Source organism: Equus quagga, chromosome 19, assembly GCF_021613505.1.
Source record: "Equus quagga isolate Etosha38 chromosome 19, UCLA_HA_Equagga_1.0, whole genome shotgun sequence".
NCBI lineage: Eukaryota > Metazoa > Chordata > Mammalia > Perissodactyla > Equidae > Equus > Equus quagga.
In genome coordinates, this window is record NC_060285.1 from 9143645 (window position 1) to 9161556 (window position 17912).

Genomic DNA, 17912 nt, shown 5'->3' on the forward strand with positions numbered 1-17912 from the left:
CTCTACCCAAACCTTCCCGTTGGCCCCCACTGCCACCTGGTCAAGACCCCAGCTGATCCCTGCATTGTCTCCACCTTTTTGTCTACCCTTCACTGCTCAGAACCTTCTAGGGTTTCCAGTCCTTGCCTGGCACACCCCTGCTTACTCTTGCCCTCATCAGACTCCACCCTTCCCTGCCCCAAGGACAGGCCTCACAAGCATGACCTGCTGGCCCTGCCTGGTCCTTGGTGACCCTCGAGACCATTGGGTGGCCACCCCGTGTGCCAGCAGGGAGTCTTTGGAAGCCCATTTGGTGACTAAACTTGAGCTTCTGGAGTCCTTGGTTTGGATTCCAGCTCCTTCACACGGTGAGATCAAGATCATTGTGTGACCCTGGGCAAGTGACGTCTCTGAGCCTGTTTCCTCCCTTTCAAGTAGACACACTAGTTCCTTCCTAGGCGGGGGTCTTGCTGGTCTATGTGACTCGGCCTTTGTAAAGTACCTAGTGTGGACCGCACGAGCTCCATAAGCCGGTGGTTTTTATCTTCTTGTCTGTTTGCTCTTTGCTCGGGGTCATGGTGACGTCTGCATTTGGTAGATGTTCCCTCTGGGCTAGAAGCTCTTCTCAGAATTGGGCCATGCACAGCCCCCTCTGTCAGCCCTTCCTCCCTCCCTCGTACACGTCTGGGCACTGATGAGGCCTCTGCTTCTGGAGGGGTACAGTCCAGCAGGGGTGAGTGGAGCAGGGCAGAGTGGTGGATGGTGCCTTCTCAGAAGCTAATCAGGCACAGTGGGAGGGCTGCCAGCCTCCCGCCTGGGGGCCTCACTCTGAGAAGCCTGAGACTGCCCCCTGATGGCGCCCTCTGTCCCCTGTGTTCTCAGCAAAGCCAACCCAAGGCTGCCAGTGAGAAGTCACAGCGCAGCAAGAAAGCCAAGGAGCTGAAGCCAAAGGTGAAGAAGCTCAAGTATCACCAGTACATCCCCCCGGACCAAAAGCAGGACAAGGGGGCGCCCCCCATGGACTCCTCCTACGCCAAGATCCTGCAGCAGCAACAGCTCTTCCTGCAGCTTCAGATCCTCAACCAGCAGCAACAGCAGCACTATAACTACCAGACCATCCTGCCTGCCCCGCCAAAGTAGGAGCCCACCTCGGCACCGCCCCCATCCTGCCCACGGGCTCCCTGGGACAGGCACATGCCAGGGCTGGTGTGGATGAACCCCAGATCTTCAAGGCCCCTTTGGTCTGGATCCTGCAAGAGTGGTCCCCAGATGGAGCCTGCGGACAGGGCCCTCACCCCAGCCCCCTCTCTACCTCACCCTGCAGAGGCCGAGGGTGACACCTGGCAGTTGCTGATTTCTGCCTTTTCTTCCTCTCAGGCCGGCAGGTGAAGCTCTGGGAAACAGTGGGGCCCCCGCAGTGCGCAGCCTCTCCACTACCAATAGCAGCTCCAGCTCGGGCACCCCTGGGCCCAGTGGGCTGGCACGTCAGAACAGCACCTCACTAACTGGCAAGCCGGGAGCCCTGCCTGCCAACCTGGACGACATGAAGGTAGGTGGTTGCCCCCTTCCCACTAGAGGACTTGAGCCACTGCCAGCCTGGCCTCCCATAGGGTCTGTCTGGGTGCTTGTTTTTAGGGAAAGCACCAGCCCAGGACCCATAGCTCTAGAAGGCAAAGCAGAGCTCCAGACTCAGGTGTCTTCCAGCAGAGGCACCTGGAACCTGCTCCAAGGCCTGCCTGGCCCTGGTCAGCCCTGACATCAGCCTGGTCCTTGTGGTCATTATCATTAATGACATCAGCCAGCATCTGTCCAGGGCCTTGGGGCTTACCAAGCCCTTGTATGCCTCTTGTCTTCCTTGACCTGTACGGGGCAGTGTGAGAAACGGGGAGTGTTACCCCCGCCTAAGGATGAGCAGGCTCGCCTAGGGTCGCAGACCTGGCTGGTGGTAGAGCCCAGATTCAGACTCAGGGCTAATTTGAACACCCCCACCTTTTCCACTCTGCCAGTTAACTCGCCACCAGATCTGCTGTACAAGTGCTGTGTCTGCCAGGGAAGAGGGTGGGTCATGCCTGGGCCTGGCCTGTTTTCAGAAGGTGGAATGGGCCAAAATCTCCCTCCAGAGCTTGTCCTTTGAACCAGGCTAACTCCTCTTGAGAGATGACCATATCCCAGCACGTCAGTTCTTGTGGGGGCAGGTGGGCACGGGCTCGGAGTCCGTCAGACCTGAAGTTAACTCCTAGCCCTGTCGCTCACTAGCTGTGGATCTTGAAGAAGTTAGTTTCCTTTTGTGAGCTCAGTTTTCTCATCTGCACAATCCAGTCAGTCCTAATAATTGAGCACCACACCCCATGCTGGGGCTGGGGACAGCTGAGGGCGTGTCGTGCCCAGACACGGGGTTAGGGGATGTTTTAACTAGGCCCTGGTGTGGTGAGGATGGGGAAAGGTTGGAGGCTGGGCCTGGGGGACATATACCTCCCCGTCCAGGGCTGTGGGAAGGTCAGGAGGTTGATATCTCTGAATTGGCTAGTGGGGCCCGGACGGAAGAGGCCTGACAAACAAAAAGCTCATCCCTCTCATCCTCCCCGATTGTCCTCCTGCCTGGACCCAGTCACCTTAGTTTGTCCCCCTGCTGCCCTGACTCTCGACCCCCCTGCAGGTAGCAGAGCTGAAGCAGGAGCTGAAGTTGCGCTCACTGCCTGTCTCAGGCACCAAGACAGACCTGATTGAGCGCCTGCGTGCCTACCAAGAACAAGCCAGCCCTGCCCCGGGAGCCCCCAAGGCTCCTGCCGCCCCTTCCATCCTGCCCAAGGCTGGCGAGGTGGTGGTAGCCTTCCCAGCCACCCGGCTAAGCACAGGGCCTGCCCTGGTGGCAGCAGGCCTGGCCCCAGCCGAAGTGGTGGTGGCCACGGTGACCAGCAATGGAGTGGTGAAATTTGGCAGCACGGGCTCCACACCCCCCGTGTCTCCCACCCCCTCAGAGCGCTCACTGCTCAGCACAGGCGACGAGAACTCCACTCCTGGGGACACCTTTGGTGAGATGGTGACATCGCCACTGACCCAGCTCACCCTGCAGACCTCACCACTGCAGATCCTTGTAAAGGAGGAGGGCACCCGGGCCGGGTCCTGCTGCCTAAGTCCTGGGGTGCGGGCAGAGCTGGAAGGACGTGATAAGGACCAGATGCTGCAGGAAAAGGACAAGCAGATCGAGGAGCTGACCCGCATGCTCCGGCAGAAGCAGCAGCTGGTGGAGTGGCTCAAGCTGCAGCTGGAGCAGGAGAAGCGGGCCCAGCAGCCTGCGCCAGCCCCATCCCCCACCCCGGCCCTGGTCACTCTTGGCCCCCCAGTGAAGCAGGAGAACAGCTTCTCCAGCTGCCAGCTGAGCCGGCAGCCCCCGGGCCCTGCTCACTCCTTCAGCCCCAGCCTGGCAGCCTCCACTGCCCACCATGCAGACACTTGTGCCCTGGTGCCCCCGGCTGTGGTGGTGAAGCAGGAAGCCGTGCTACCCGAGCCTGAGCCGGCCCCCACCCCCCAGCTGCTTATGGGCCCACAGGGCCCCGGCCTCATCAAGGGGGTCACACCTCCCACCCTCATCACTGACTCCACAGGGACCCACCTTGTCCTCACCGTGACCAATAAGAATGCAGACAGCCCTGGCCTGGCCAGCGGGAGCCCCCAGCAGGTACCTGGGTGTGAGAGGGGCAGGGGCCACAGGAGGGTGTGGAGATACTTATAATGACAGCCCTGGTTACCACGTGTCCTCATGGCTGGGCAGGCTATGCTTGCTTCCTTTAGTCTTCCCTTCAGCCCTACAAAACGAGAGGTCACCATTTTCATGTCACCAAGGAGGGTACTGAGACTTGGGAAGCTTAAGGGGCCTGCTCAAGAACCCACAGCCATGAGGGTCTGGCCATTGATATCAGAACATTTGTATACCTGGGTAGAGGGTTCCTGAGCAGCCCCCACCCAGGCCGGGCCCTTTCCTCCCTCTGCGCCATGGGGGTGGGACAGGGCCCAGGTAAGAATCAGGGGAGCCCCTGCCTGAGGGAGGCTGTGGGCCTGGCTCTCTTGCCCAGGAGCCAGCGGGGGCCACCAGGCTGAGCCTGGTTCTAGCTCCACTCCTCCCCCTCCCCTCAAAGAGGCCAGCTGTCCCCGACCAAGGTGTCATTGGCAACTGGCTCTCTGCTGCTGACACCCTCATAGCCCAGACCCTCCACCCAGCCTGGTCCAAGGGTGAGGCCGCTTCAGGCTTTGTGTGGCCTCAGCCCTGTGGAGCTTGGGGTGGAGGGGACAGTGACAGGAACCAGGCACTTTAGGAAGAGAGATGGACTCCTGAGCAGCCTCAGGCAGAAAGGGAGGAGAGGGGGAGTCAGCCCAGGGCCCCTCCCTCGCCCTCACGTGGCTTGTACAAAACCCCAGGCAGCCAGTCACCCCATGCCTACCCTACTCTCTGCAGGGTCAGAGGTCAGGGTCTCCCCTATCCTGTATCCCCAACTCCACTGGCTTCCATGAAAGCTTCTTGGAAGCCAGCATGGCTAGCAAAGTTGTTCTGGCTCAGAAGGTAGGTGCCTCCCCCTTTGCCCTCCCAGAGTGTACGGGCCCCTGGGTCGCTTCCCTGACCCCGCCCCTGGTTCTCTCACCGTTTTCCTGTCTAGCCCTTGTCCCAGCCTGGTTCTCCAGCCCCTGGCCCACCAGCCCAGATGGACCTGGAGCACCCAGCACAGCCCCTCTTTGGGACCCCCACTTCTTTGCTGAAGAAGGAGCCGCCTGGCTATGAGGAAGCCGTGAGCCAGCAGCCCAGACAGCAGGTGAAGAAGGTAGACTGGAGCCTGGCTGGGGTGGGGGCTGCCTAGGCTGCTGGTCTGGGCTCCCACAGGCCCCCAGGGTCCTGCTGGAGGGTGGGGGCGGGCAGGAACCAGTCTCATAGGTAAAGAGGCCTTGGGGGCGGGTCATTATGGGTCAGCGTGCCAGGGCCTGGCCCAGCAGAGTGAGTGTGGTCTGGGAGCTTGAGCACAGGCCGGTGAGGTCTGCAGGTCTGGCTGCTAGCTCAAGGGCAGAAGGAAGGGTTTATGCCCTGAGCCAGGCTGGGGGCCTCCTGTTCTAGATTTTCATCTTTTTTTTCTATTTTTGTCTCACAGGAGAATGGTTCCTCGAGCCAGCAAATGGATGACCTGTTTGACATTCTTATTCAGAGTGGAGGTAAAGCCCAGACCCCCGAGCTGCCACCCCACCTCCTCCTTTCTTCACAGGTTGTCTCCGGTCCCGGGCTGGTCGATGGATTGGTTTTTGTTTAGTTATTGAACACTTCATGGGTGTCAGGTCTTGTACTTTGCACATATCAATGGCTGAGATGCATACGTCTCCAGGGCCTGGGCGAGAACACCCGTGGGGGCTGCAGCCCTCAACAAACAGTTGCTTTAGCCAGCGCCCACTGTGTGGGGCACTCTGCCCGCAGCCTGGATGGAGCAGTGAGCAGGATAGAGACGTTCACCTTGTGGAGCTCACAGTCTAGCGTGGGGAGGTGAATGTAAGTAAAATAGGTAAATAAGAGGAAGTGCTGTGAAAAGCAGGGAAGGGTCTCAGATGCATGGGGGGTGGTCAGAGTCGGTCTCATTGAGCAGGTGCAGACTTAGCCATGGGCATCCCTGGGGGAGCACCCAGGGCGCCCGGGAGGGCAGGGCCGGGTGTGTTGGAGGAGTGGAGTGAGTGTAGGAAGGGAGCGGGTTGGGCGAGAAGTCAGAGGCTGCAGCAGACCCCAAGGCCTGTGCACGTGGGACGGAGGGGCCCTGAGTCTGGAAGCCCTCGCACAGCTTTGAGTGGAGGATCGGCCAGCTGGAAGGGTGGGAGCCGGGGGAAGCAACTGTAGTGATCCAGGCCAGAGGCCAGGGTGCCCGGACCTGGGAGGGAGCAGAGAATTGGAGAAGGGCTGGAGTCGGGTATATTTTGGAGAGAGCACGTTGTATTTCCTTATGGATTACGCATGTGATGAGAGGACCAGAGGGCAGCCAAGGGTGACACCAAGGGTCTCAGCCTGAGTTACCTGGATGCAGCATGAGGCCGAGGGAGCTCCAGTGGGGCATGTGGGGGGCACAGCAGGGCAGCCTCAGTCAGCCTGACCTATGTCCCAGGGCAGCCCGGGCAAGGTCAGTGCTGAAGGCAGGAATTAGGGAGTCGCTGGCATCTAAATTGGCACTGGGAGCCGTGATGTTGGGTGAGCAGAGAGGAAGACGAGGTAGAGGCAGGGGCACAAGCAGGTGAGGCTGAGCAGAGGGTGGGAGAGTGAAGTCCTGAAGCCAAGGGCTGCTGATGAGCGGTCAGGGAAGACAGGGACCAAGAACTGGCCATGGGCTTAGCATTGTGGTGGCCGTCGATGACCTCAGCCAGGGTGCCACAATGGGACTGTGGGCCTCTGCCTGCTGGAAGCCAGTTGAAGTGGGGCTGGGGTGAGGGAGGTGGCAAGTCTGGACAGCTCTCTGCAGAGGGCTCCCTGTGGAGGGGAGCAGGGAGCAGCATGTCATGGGAGGCCTGGGGGGAGGCCCTGCGTGTGAGGAGGGTGCAGGGTTGGGAGGGTCGGCTTCCGGTGGGGGCAGGCAGGGAGGCAGAGTGTGTGGAGGCTCCCTTCTGAGTGCTTTCATCCTGTCAGTGGGGAGAGGGTGAAATGAGATGGTACGGGTAAAGTGAGAGCTCAGCCATGGAACTGTACCCTTGAAAATGGTGAATTTTACCTCCATTTTTTAAAAAAAAAGTTCAGTAGATGTTACTCTCGAGGTCATCACTTCTGATCTTAGGGAGGCTCCTTGGATTCCAGGGTCTACCATGGGGCTTCAGTGTGTTTCTCACAAGTGCAGGTGGACTGAGGCCGCTGGGCCGGGAGGTGCTCAGGAGCAGGTGGAGAGACTGGCCTGGAGCTCAGGAGAGAGACCTGGCTGAGAGTTCGGGAGCTCCCAATGTCTAGACAGGAACTGACACTGGGAGGGAGGTGGCAAGCCCGGAAGAGAGACTGTGCAAGCAGCTCTCGGAGAGGGAGCAGGCCTGGAGCTCTAGCACTGAAGAGATGGCAGAGAGGGGGAGCTGGGGGTGCTGCCTGCCCCCAGAAGGACACTGAGAAGTGGCCAGAGAGGTGGCAAGGATGCCAAGGGAAGGGGGCATCTGAACAGCATGGGTGGGGCCAACAGTGTCCCTGGTGGTGACAGTTGGGCAGGTTGGCGGGTCATGACGGGGAGGGAGCAGTTGTCTGGTGAGAGCAGCATGTCCAGCTGGGACAGAAGCAGAGCAGGAGGGACAGGACTTAGAGGGTCAAGAAGCAAGCCTGGCTTCTACATAATTTTTTTTCCTTGTGGTAAAATATACATAAAATTTGCCGTTCTAACCATTTTTCAATGTACAATTCAGTGGCATTACGTACATTCACAGTGTTGTGCAACCATCACCACTACCCATTTCTAGAACTTTTTCATCCTTCTATACTGACACTCGTTACCCATTACACACTAACTCTGTGCATTCCTCCCTTCCCCCTAGTGCCTGGTAACCTCTGTTCTGCTTTTTGTCTCTGAATGTGACTGTTCTAGGTGCCTCATATAAGTGGAATCATATAGTATTTGTCCTTTTGTTTCTGGCTTATTTCACTTAGCATGGTGCCCTCAAGGTTCATCCATGTTGTAGCATGTGTCACAGTTTCCTTCCTTTTTATGGCTGAGTAATGTTCCACTGTATGGATATGCAACATTGATCCATTCGTCCATGGATGGACACTTGGCTTGTTTCCACCTTTTGGCTGTCAGGAGTAAGGCTGTTATGAACACACATGTACAAGTATCTTTTTGATTCCATGCTTTTGCTTCTTTTGGGTATATACCCAGAATTGGAATTAATGGATCATATGGTAATTTTATATTTAACTTTTTGAGGAACATAAAACTGTTTTCCACAGCAGCTGCTCCATTTTCATTCATACCAAGAAGGCACAAAGGTTCCGATTTCTCCCTGTCCTCACCAACACTTGTTCTTTTCAAATTTTTTTATAATAGCCATCCTGGTGGGTGTGACGTGGTATCTCATTGTGGTTTGATTTGCATTTCCCTGATGACTAATGATGTGGAGCATCTTTTCATGTGCTCATAGGCTATTTGTATATCTTCTAAGGGAAAAATGTCTGAGTCCTTTGCCCATTTTTCAGTTGGGTTTTGTTGTTGAGTTGTAGGAGTTCTTTATTCTGGATATGAATCACTTATCAGATACATGATTTGCAAATATTTTCTCCCATTCTGTGGGTGGTCTTTTTCACTCTCTTGATAATGTCCTTTGATGCACCAAAGTTTTAAATTTTTATGTAGTCCCATTTATCTATTTTTTCTTTTGTTGTGTGTGTTTTTGGTATCATAACCAGGAAATCATTACCAAATCCAATGCCATAAAAGATATTCTCCTGTTTTCTTCTTAGAGGTTTGTAGTTTTAGCTCCTAAAGTTAGATCCTTGATCCATTCTGAATTAATTTTTGTACATGGTGTAAGGTAGGGGCCAACTTCAGGTCCTGTTCAGGCCTAGTTTCTGACATCCATTCATTTTCTTGACTGGCAGAAATTTCAGCAGATTTCAAGGAGCCACCATCCCTGCCAGGGAAAGAGAAGCCCCCCTCGACAGCAGCATGCGCGTCACCCCTGGCCGCACAGTCTCCACCCTCCGCTGAGCTCCCCCAGGCTGCCCCGCCTCCCTCAGCCTCCCCTGCCCTCCCTGGGCGCCTGGAGGACTTCCTGGAGAGCAGCACGGGGCTCCCCCTGCTGACCAGCGGGCATGAGGGGCCAGAGTCCCTCTCCCTCATTGATGACCTCCACAGCCAGATGCTGAGCAGCTCTGCCATCCTGGACCACCCCCCCTCCCCCATGGACACCTCGGAATTGCACTTTGCCCCTGAGCCCAACAGCGTGGGCCTGGACCTGGCTGACGGCCACCTGGACAGCATGGACTGGCTGGAGTTGTCGTCGGGTGGCCCCGTGCTCAGCCTGGCCCCGCTTAGCACCACAGCCCCCAGCCTCTTCTCCACAGACTTCCTCGATGGCCACGACCTGCAGCTGCACTGGGATTCCTGCTTGTAGCTCTCAGGCTGCAGAGCCGGGGGACGGGCAGGCCTGGAAGTTGGGGAGCCTCAGGAACTCTTCGGAGCTCGGCTCTCTGCTGCCTGCCCAGCCTCTGCGCGTGGTCATGAGTCCTGACAATCACGGGCCTTGCTTCCCCTCCCTGGGAGGCCGGAGCAGGGCGTCCCTACACCTGGCTCAGGCTCACTGAGGAGAGGAGTTGCCGAGCAGCAGCTCTGGGTCCCCTCCGGGGTCTGGGAGGCCCGCACAGACCAGGGGCAGTCTACCTGACCTCCTTGTGTGAGGTCGGAGGTGCAGTGTCTGGCTGCAGTTTGCTCAGGCAGGTGAGGCCCAGGGCTGAGGCGAGGGCGCGAATCTCCTTCCTTCTCTCCCCGCTTCCCTGCGAGGGAAGAAACTAGCTGGGCCTCCACCTCCCCGTTCCCCATGATGCCAACCCCCAGGCTCCCAGGTTCCCTGGGAGGGGGCTCCCTGCCATTTTAGTGTCTTGAGTAGCGTAACCCTTTAGTAGTTGGTGGAAACGTTTTCTGTACAGGTGTATATACCTCTATATTATATATCGCCATACATATATATGCATATATTTTTGGGGTGGGAGGTGGGTGCAGCTCCCTCCCATCCTACTGTGCACATAGTGGGGCTGGACGCCGCTTACCCGGCCCCACCCATCACGTGTGTTTGACATGTAGACACCCCGCCACAGCCTGTACCCAACCTGTCCTGCTTCCTGCTCCTTATCAGTGCCACGAGGGCAGACGTGCTTCCTGGCCACCTGCCCACATTCCGTCCCACTGCCTCACTGCAGCCACCAAGGCCCTGGGACAGAAGGGATGTTGGCCCCGTGGTGGGGCAGAGGTGGCCCTCAAGCTGTGGCCTCCTCCTGCCTCGGGCCTGGCCTCCCTTCTGGCCTGTCACTCATAAAGGATTAGGGATGGCGTCACCAAAACCAGTGCTGGGAGCGAGGTGGGAAGCTGTGTGGACTTTTTAAAATAAAAAACAAAAACACCGACTCAGTAGTCCATCTTGTTCAACCCACTGAAGAGGTGGGTGGTACGGCTAGGGCCTGAGGCATTCTAGCATCTGGGGGGGTCACCTCCCCGGCCTGGATGTGCATTCTAGACCATTCCAGCAAGGGCAGAACCTTGGATAAACAGCTGTACAGCCCTGACTGGACAGAAAACAGAAGGTGCTTTCTCAAAGACACTATTTATTTACAAAGCAAAAAGGCCAAGGATCCTTTAGCCACCCCCATTCCTTTCCTGAGCAAAAACTGACAGAAAAGAGGTGGCTCCCACCCCGGGAGATTTCTGGTCAGTACCAACAGTGGAGTTGGGGTCCACGGCCTCCGTGAAGACCCTGGCTGCCCTCCCCCTGGGGCCAGGAGAGCAGGCTGAGCTGGGCCCTGCCCTCCAGCGACGCTCTGGGGCACCCAGGGCCATGTCCCCGGTCTCCCCCCATGGCGCCCGGCCAGAGCTGCAGTGTCTCCTTCACTTGACCCCAGAGCCTGGGCCGGACCTTGGCCACCTCATCCAGAGACTGGCCAGGGCCATGCTGTTCTCCTGTTGCCTGAGGAAGGGGCCGCTCTGTAGCCGACGGGTTGGGGGAGGCCTCGGCATGACAGGACCGCCGGAGGAAGACCGTCAACCGTCTATGTCCCAGCTGAAAAGGTGATGCTTCACCAGCATGTCCTGGACACCCTCCTTCAGGGGCTGCTTCTCCTCCTGCACACAGGACAGGCCCTCACTGTCATGAGCACATGGCAGGGGTGCTGGGGCACAAAGCAAGGAAGCCCAAGGTGGCAGGGCCAGAATGGTTCTACAGGCGATACCAGCACTCAGGGTCTCCATGGGACCCTGCCTCAGCCACCCAGGAAGTGTTTGGGGTGATCTGCCAGCAGAGACACCTGGCCTGCCCACCCCCCAGCCCCCTGAGGGGAAGGCACGCTGCCCAGCCAAGCACCACCCCCAACCACCCACCTCTCTCTTGGCAGGAAGTTCCCAGTCCTGGGAGAGGCTGAAGGCGAAGCAGCAGAGGACGCTGCAGGGGGAGGGGGGAGGCTCTCAGTCGCCCTCAGGAGGCTCTGTCCCGCCCCTCCCCCCGACCCAGGCCACAGGTCGGGGCTCCAGAAACCCAACACTGGTGACAGAGTCCTTACCGGAGCTCACATTTGATCTGGACCCAGCCGGGGCTGCGCAGGAAGGACCAGGGCTGGTACCACTTCTCCACCGTCGGCAGGCTGGAGCAGAGCACCTCCAGCCACAGGTGCAAGACCTGCTCGCTGGGGACAGGCGGGGAGGAACAGCCGTCCACGGGGTCGTCTGAGACGGTGGGTAGGCTCCGCCCTCCATGCTGGACTGGGCCCCTAGACTCCGGGGCTCCTCCAACCCCACCCCCACCCCTTTCCCTCCACTTGGCTGCCTCCTCAGGCAACCCCACCTCCTCCACTCAGCCAGCTCTCACAGAGTGGCCTTGCTCCTCTCCTCCACACTGGAAGACACACTCAGGGGCCCGCTGTCCCCATGGCTCCCACTCCCCTCAGTTCCGTCACAGCTCTTTCCTCGCTGTGTCTGAGACTCAGCCACTGCCTCCCTCTGCACACAGGGGCCTCAGCCCAGCCGGTCAGTCCAGGAGCGAAGTGCACACTTCCCAGCCTGGCAGGCCCCATGGCCACGTTCGAGCTAGTCTCAGGGACCTTTGCCCCTCTGCAAACCCTGCCTCTGCCAGGTGGCAGACCCAGAAGCATCACGTGCACCCTGTCCCAGGCTGAGTCTCACCCATGCCTGAGTTGCCCTCAGGCAGGCCCCCTCCCTAGGGTGCTGTGGAGCCTCCTTCCTGGTGAGCCCCTTCAGCCGTCATCCTGCCGGTGTGTGTTCATGAAACTCCGGAGAGCCTTGGCCTGCCCGGAGCCGTGGCTGGTCCCACACTGGAGGAAGCCCTCGGGGAGCCGCCCTTGCTGCCTTCTCTGTCTATCGAGCTCCTGGGCCACAAAGGCCCAGCTCACAGGCACCCCGCGCTCCCCCAGGGCCGTAGCCTAGGCTGCCACTCGTCTGACTGTGGGCTGCTCTGGGCCCAGAGCGGGTGCAGACACTCACTTGAGCCCCACACAGATAAGGGAGCGGAGCTTGACATCCATTTGCGCGTGTGCAGCATCATGGGTCACATTGACGGACTGCACAGCCTGGGAGGGCACAGCTGTCACTCAGGTGCCCCCGGCTGCCAAACCAGGAGGCCTGCCCCACCCACTGCCCGCTTACCCGGTAGAGCAGCTCCTCCGGGGTCAAGACTTTGCCGTCTTCATCCAACCTGAGGGGAGACCAAAGCTGCCAGCGCTGCCCTGGTGTGCCAGGCTGGGCCGCTCCCTCCCTGCACCGGGGCTGCCAGGAGACCCCGCCAGGAGGACGCCAGGCTGGGGGCTGGTTACCTGTATGTCTTACACAGCACTAGGCGTGAATACACGGAGTCGAAGTCTCTTTCCACCTCCCGGCCGGCCGCCTGGGGGACAGGGGATGAGTGTCAGGGACAACAGGATAGGTACCAGGTCAAAGCCACAGGGTCCAACTCAGTGCACATCACCACTTGATGAACTCCTGTGCCAGCTCCGTAGGACCGTGGGGGACATGAGTCCAGCCACTGACCTACCTCCTCGATAAACAACCAGGGGTGGCAGGCACCCCCAAGGAGGGACGGCTTCTTCAGTCCATGTTCAAACAGGGCCTTGAGGGCTGGGCAGAGGGTCCCTCGAACAAGGTCAGTGACCGCCTCTGTCACAGCGTCGTCCCCGGCGACGGAGTACTGGTGGTGGGCAATGAGGTCTGAGAGGCAGCCAGCCCCCCCCTCCCCATCCACAGTCACTGCTGCAGCCAGCGCACGCTCGGGACCCAGGCCCTGGCTAGGAGGGTGCAGGCCTCGCCAGGTCTAGGCAGCAGCATCAGCTCCCAGGAACAGCTGGGCCCGCGCGCCCTCTTACCTCTTTGCTCCGTTCATCCAGGACTTCCACAAACTTGGCTGGAAACCAGCCTGCGGGAGAAGCAGGGCCCTGTGAGGAGTGGACAGCCTGGTGTCCTGATACTTCCCCCCACGGGGTTGAGGACACAGAGGAAGCCCATTCCTGCTGAGGGCGAGGAGATGGGGGTGGTAAAGGGTGCCCAGCTTCACTGTCCAGCCCGCCTCCCACCACAGCTCGAGACTAGAGGGAGGCCTCACCTCTCAGGCCATTCAGCTCCCCGACCCAGCAGTGCTCATCCTTCTGGGAAATGATCTGCAAGGAGGAAAAGTGCAGGAAGCAAAGCTCCGGTTGTCCAAGCCCAGTGCCTCACATGCCATCAGGTTTTGTCCCCAGCCAGGCCATCAGAAGCTTTCGGCAGGGAGGAGGTTCGGGGGAGGAACCCCCTCGCAGCCTCAGGGCCAGCAGGGGCAGGCAAATGGCGCTGGCTCCCAGCTCCCAGGGCCCCCCTGCCGCTGAGCGCCCCCATCCTGGGCCCGAGCCGTGGTCTGCGGACGCCCCGAGCCTCGCCCCACGCACCGTGATGATGTCATTCTTGCGGAAGCCCAGCTCATCGTCATCGTGTCGCTCAAAGTCCAGCAGGGCCTTGGCCCGGCGCCGATGGCTGCGTGAGCATGCCACGTAGTTCTCGTGGTCTCGCTGATGGCTCTCCATGCTGTAGTCGGGGGTCAGCTCCTGCCAGAGCAGCACAAAGGCCCACCGAGGGGGAAGCGCCTCAGCCCAAGGCCCCCGTCCTCGCCAGGGCCTTGGGACCTCAGGATAGGGCTGGGGAAGGAGAGCCCCCAAGTCGAGCCATCGCACATAGGCCTGGGAGCCCGTGACTCACCACACTACAGTTTTTGGGGTCTGTGCACTGGAAATGGCGTGCCACGCGCAGGATGGCTTCCCGGAGATCAGCCACCAGTTCCGTCTGCTTGATGTTCTTAGCCTTGAGCGCCTCCAGGTCGTCCTCCCCTGGGAAGCCCAGAAAGTTGTGGCAGCCATGGCCCCTGCCCACCCCCTTGCCAACTCTGAGGAAGCTCAGAGTCCACACCAGGTATGAGGACTGACAGGCCCTGGTCTCCACCCCCACACCGCCCCCAACTATGGCGTTGAGCATAGTGAGCCTGGACTCGGCTGGCGGGGAAGGAGCCGCTGAGCTCAGCCCAGTGCCCGGCTCTCACCAAAGAGCAGTGAGGTGATGCCAGACTTCCTCCGCTGGGTCCTGCGCCGAACAACCTGCAGGCAGGAAGAGGGGTCAGCGGCAGCCCAGGCACCCGGCCAAGCGGAGGAGGCAGCCAACGAAGCCCTCCCACGCGGAGGCCCGGTCCAGCCTCATGCTCAGGCAGCCGCATCTAAAACGGCCTCTGAGGGTCAGAAATGCACTGTCAGTTCAAAGCTGGGTCTGTCTTGCACTAAAACCAGGCCGGTCACAGCAAAGAGGCACGAAAGCCAAGGCAGCAGGTGCTGCCTGGGACAGGGGCAGCAGAGCGGGAAGGGCGGATGGGCTCCCTGTGGCCTCTTACTTGGGGCCTCCTCCAGGGAATCCGCCCCCTAGCTCTGGGTGAGGTGGGGCCTCCTCCCTCAGGCCCACCTGAGAGAGGCTGGTGGTGGCGCTGGTTCCCAGGAGTGGGCCCTGGTCTGCAATGAGGTAGGCCAGATGCTTGCGGCGCTGGGTCTCCACGGCCACATCGGTGAGGCAGCCAGCCAGCCGCATGGCTTCCCCCAGCAGCAGCTCTGCGTCCTGGATCTGTGATGGTATGTCTGAGAGCGTGTTGAAGATGGAGGCCGAGTTCTCGGACTGGATCAGCTCCTCCTCCTGGGCCATGCAAGAGAAGGAGTGAGGAGAGGGGGTGTTACTGCCAGGCGCCAGGCCCGTGAGCTGACCCCAATCACCATCAATCAGGCACTTGTGACTTCTCTGGATGATCAGGCTGAGCACAAGGAGTTGTGACCCCAGGAGACCCCCCACCAGGGGCCTCTCAGGAAGGGCCAGTGGTCAGGCCACATGATGCTCAAGCCTGGACCCCACTGTTTCCCCCAGGGGAGGGGCACCAGGACAGCTGTGTGTGGCACACAGGGCTCCTATTCTTCAGCTGGGAAGCTGGGTGGTGTGGCCCTGGGGTGGACAGGGGGCTGCAGCAGCACCTTGAGGCGCAGCATGCCCAGAGTGGTCTGGAACAGCACCAGGGAGCCCTCGTAGAAGAACAGGTCCCAGAGGCGCAGCAGCAGCCTGATGTGCACGACGCTGGCGAAGGCCGTGAGGAACCAGTGCAACGTGATCAGGGACAGCTCTGTGGACACAGACCACAGCCCTGCGGCTGGGACCAGGGCTGGCTGGCATTGGACAGCTTGGAAAAGGGGTGTCCCCCAGGCACACGAGCTGAGGAGGAGGTGAAGGGTAGCTCCCCCAAAGCAGCAAGAGGCCTTGTGTGCTCCCAGGGGAGAGAGGAGACAGGGTGTCAGGGAATGTCCAAGCACAGGAGAGCAACGAAGACTGCGTGTGCCAGCTCCATGCTCGGCCATCGTCAGACGAGCTCCTTCTTCCTCCCAAGACAGCCAGAGCCCTGGCCTCTGCTGCTGCGTCTGCAGGCCTCCGATCTGCAGGATCTGTGCCCGTCTCAGGACCCCTTGACCCTAGAGAAGGGTCTGGATGCTGGCCCTTACCGATGTCATGCTCCTGGAGCAGCTTGTCCAAGCGAGGCAGGTACTGGACGATGAGGTGGCGCAGGACCCGCTGGTCTGTCTGGACACCCAGCAGGGTGGTGCTGAAGTAGGAGGCAGGGAGCAGGTCCTCGATGATGGCGCACATCATCCAGAAGGCATCCTCCTCCTCCAGGAACAGCAGGAGGCAGGCGGCCACCTGGCCAGGGCAGGGGGACAAAAGGCCTCGACCCAGGTCTCCATGAGAATTAGAAGAGGCACCCTCCTCTGGGGGTCCCATCATAGACCGCATGCCTTCCTCGGGGATGGAACCGCCATATTTGGCAGCCCCAGCCTCCTTCAGGACTCCTACCTCCTTCCCCACCTCTCGTCCTACTACCTGGATGGCGGGATCGTTCACCACTGGGAGCCTGGAGGACACCCTGGGGACACCCCCACCCCTTTCCAGGCGGTGCTCACCATGCCCGTGCCCTGGCAGTAGCCAATCTCTGGGTAGAGCCAGGCCAGTGCTCGGAGGACCCTGCGCAGGCGGGGCACCCCGATGCTGCTCACGTTGGCGAAGCAGGCGTTGCTGGGCATGGTGCGGAGCAGGTCCTTCTCAATCTGTCACAGCGCACCCACAGTGAGACCCTGTGAGACACAGCTGCAGGCCTGCGGGCCCACACCCTCCACACTGCTGACACCTGAGACCCCTGCGAGGGAGGCTGAGAGACCCCTTTGTGGGGCAAACCCCAGGCAGGCTTCTTACCCAGGAATGGGGATTCCTCATGCTCCGGGTCAAAGTGACCCTCCAGCCTTCAGGATTAGATTCCAGTTACCACGTAGCTGATCCCACCAGATTCACCACAGAACTTATAAAAATAAAGTTACAGGTCCCTGGGGCTCAAACCAGAATGAGAATCTCTGAAGCGAGGCCTGGAAATCTGTATTTAAAATCTCCAGGTGGTCCTAATATGCACTCAAGTTAGGTGACCCTTTTGACAATTCTCTCTGCTGCCTACAGAGGACCCAGGAGGGAGCAAGCTTGTTCTGACAGTATGTTTGCGGGTGAAACGATTGCCCATGGCTGCCACACGGCTGCCATGCTCTCTCACGCCACCCCTGCCAAGGGCGGGTTCTGGTAACCCCAGGCAGCCCACTGCCGTCCTGTAGGTCCACACAGTTTCTGGGCAGAAAGCGCTTCCCGAAGGGCGCCCCGCACTGCCCTGGCCTCACCTGTTTGGCAGCAATGGTCTCGTCGTTGGAGCTGTTTTTCACAATCTCTCGGTAGGACAGCTCGGAACCCCTCTTCTTCTGCAGGGCCCCGGAGAGCCGCATCCACAACTGAGGGGGAGCCAGCATGAGCACTCAGTCTCTCAAGGCACATCTGAACCCTTTTGCCCCTCTGCGGGTCCCTCTGGCCACCTCACCTGGGGCCTCATGCTGTGTGGGATGCCAGCCAGCACCAGGGAGCGAAGCTTCTCAGAGCGGGGTAGGGAGACAGCAATCTTGTCCCAGGTGAGATCCCCCACGTCATGATTATGGGTGAACTCCAGGTGGGCCTGCCACCGCAGCCTCTGTGGAGGGTCCTCCATCAGAGACACACCTGGCAGCTTGCTGGAACTGGGGTCAGCACCATCTGCCAGGAGAGAGTGAGCCCAGGGCCGCAGGGGTGAGCACAGCAGGAAGGAAACGACTCCTCACTGCACGTTCTCCCAAGCAGAGGGCCCTGGGCTTCAGCTCCAGCGTCCAGATCTCGCGACCAAAACCCAGAGCCGCATTTCCAACAGCTTCTGTGGCTCCAGCTGCACGTTCCACAGGCATCCCGACCAGCAAACCCGAGCTCTTCACTTTCTCCCCCAAACCTGCCCCTGCCGCAGTCTCCCAGATCCATCGACCCCCCTCCACGCTCCAGATGCTCAGGCACCTTCAGCTCCTCCCCCACTGAGACCCCATGTCCAACCCATCAGCAAATGCCGCAGGCTTTGCCTTCAGAGCACAGGCAGAATCCCGCCACTCGTACTACCTCGGACAGTGCCCTAGTCGGAGCCATCATCCTTCGTCTGGATCACCCCCACAGCCTTCTCCCTGGCCCATTTCCACCCCTGCCTCCCAAAGGCTATTCTCCACACAGCAGTCAGGGTGGCCCTTCCCAGACAGTCAGATCATGTCACTCTGCTGGGAGCCCTCTAGTCCCACCTGCCCACCTCAGGTGCAA

General features: G+C 59.7%; 2 protein-coding genes across 16 annotated transcripts in view; one reads left to right on the plus strand and one right to left on the minus strand.

Annotated features, from left to right (window-relative positions):
* Positions 1 to 10079, plus strand: part of MRTFA (myocardin related transcription factor A) — a 91520-nt gene extending 81441 nt beyond the window's left edge. For 3 of the 6 annotated variants that reach the window (XM_046646878.1, XM_046646882.1, XM_046646884.1), the window contains 7 exons: positions 862 to 1115; positions 1357 to 1528; positions 2636 to 3658; positions 4433 to 4537; positions 4632 to 4793; positions 5115 to 5175; positions 8558 to 10079. In XM_046646878.1, the coding sequence (XP_046502834.1) occupies positions 862 to 1115; positions 1357 to 1528; positions 2636 to 3658; positions 4433 to 4537; positions 4632 to 4793; positions 5115 to 5175; positions 8558 to 9072 (2292 nt within the window). In that variant the 3' untranslated portion in view covers positions 9073 to 10079. The remainder of the gene's footprint in view (positions 1 to 861; positions 1116 to 1356; positions 1529 to 2635; positions 3659 to 4432; positions 4538 to 4631; positions 4794 to 5114; positions 5176 to 8557) is intronic. The other 3 variants (XM_046646879.1, XM_046646881.1, XM_046646883.1) reach the window with 3 other exon arrangements.
* A 180-nt stretch (positions 10080 to 10259) lies between these two features.
* SGSM3 (small G protein signaling modulator 3) overlaps positions 10260 to 17912 on the minus strand; it is a 39272-nt gene continuing 31619 nt past the window's right edge. For 3 of the 10 annotated variants that reach the window (XM_046646885.1, XM_046646886.1, XM_046646887.1), the window contains 17 exons: positions 17125 to 17333; positions 16931 to 17038; positions 16175 to 16318; positions 15719 to 15914; positions 15200 to 15345; positions 14646 to 14870; positions 14236 to 14290; positions 13899 to 14026; positions 13592 to 13747; positions 13273 to 13327; positions 13037 to 13086; positions 12709 to 12861; positions 12491 to 12561; positions 12324 to 12372; positions 12162 to 12247; positions 11225 to 11340; positions 10260 to 10790 (listed from right to left, as the gene is read on the minus strand). In XM_046646885.1, the coding sequence (XP_046502841.1) occupies positions 10381 to 10790; positions 11225 to 11340; positions 12162 to 12247; positions 12324 to 12372; positions 12491 to 12561; positions 12709 to 12861; positions 13037 to 13086; positions 13273 to 13327; positions 13592 to 13747; positions 13899 to 14026; positions 14236 to 14290; positions 14646 to 14870; positions 15200 to 15345; positions 15719 to 15914; positions 16175 to 16318; positions 16931 to 17038; positions 17125 to 17333 (2357 nt within the window). In that variant the 3' untranslated portion in view covers positions 10260 to 10380. Of the gene's footprint in view, positions 10791 to 11045; positions 11107 to 11224; positions 11388 to 12161; positions 12248 to 12323; positions 12373 to 12490; positions 12562 to 12708; positions 12862 to 13036; positions 13087 to 13272; positions 13328 to 13591; positions 13748 to 13898; positions 14027 to 14235; positions 14291 to 14645; positions 14871 to 15199; positions 15346 to 15718; positions 15915 to 16174; positions 16319 to 16930; positions 17039 to 17124; positions 17334 to 17912 lie in introns of all 10 variants that reach the window. The other 7 variants (XM_046646888.1, XM_046646891.1, XM_046646889.1 and 4 more) reach the window with 6 other exon arrangements.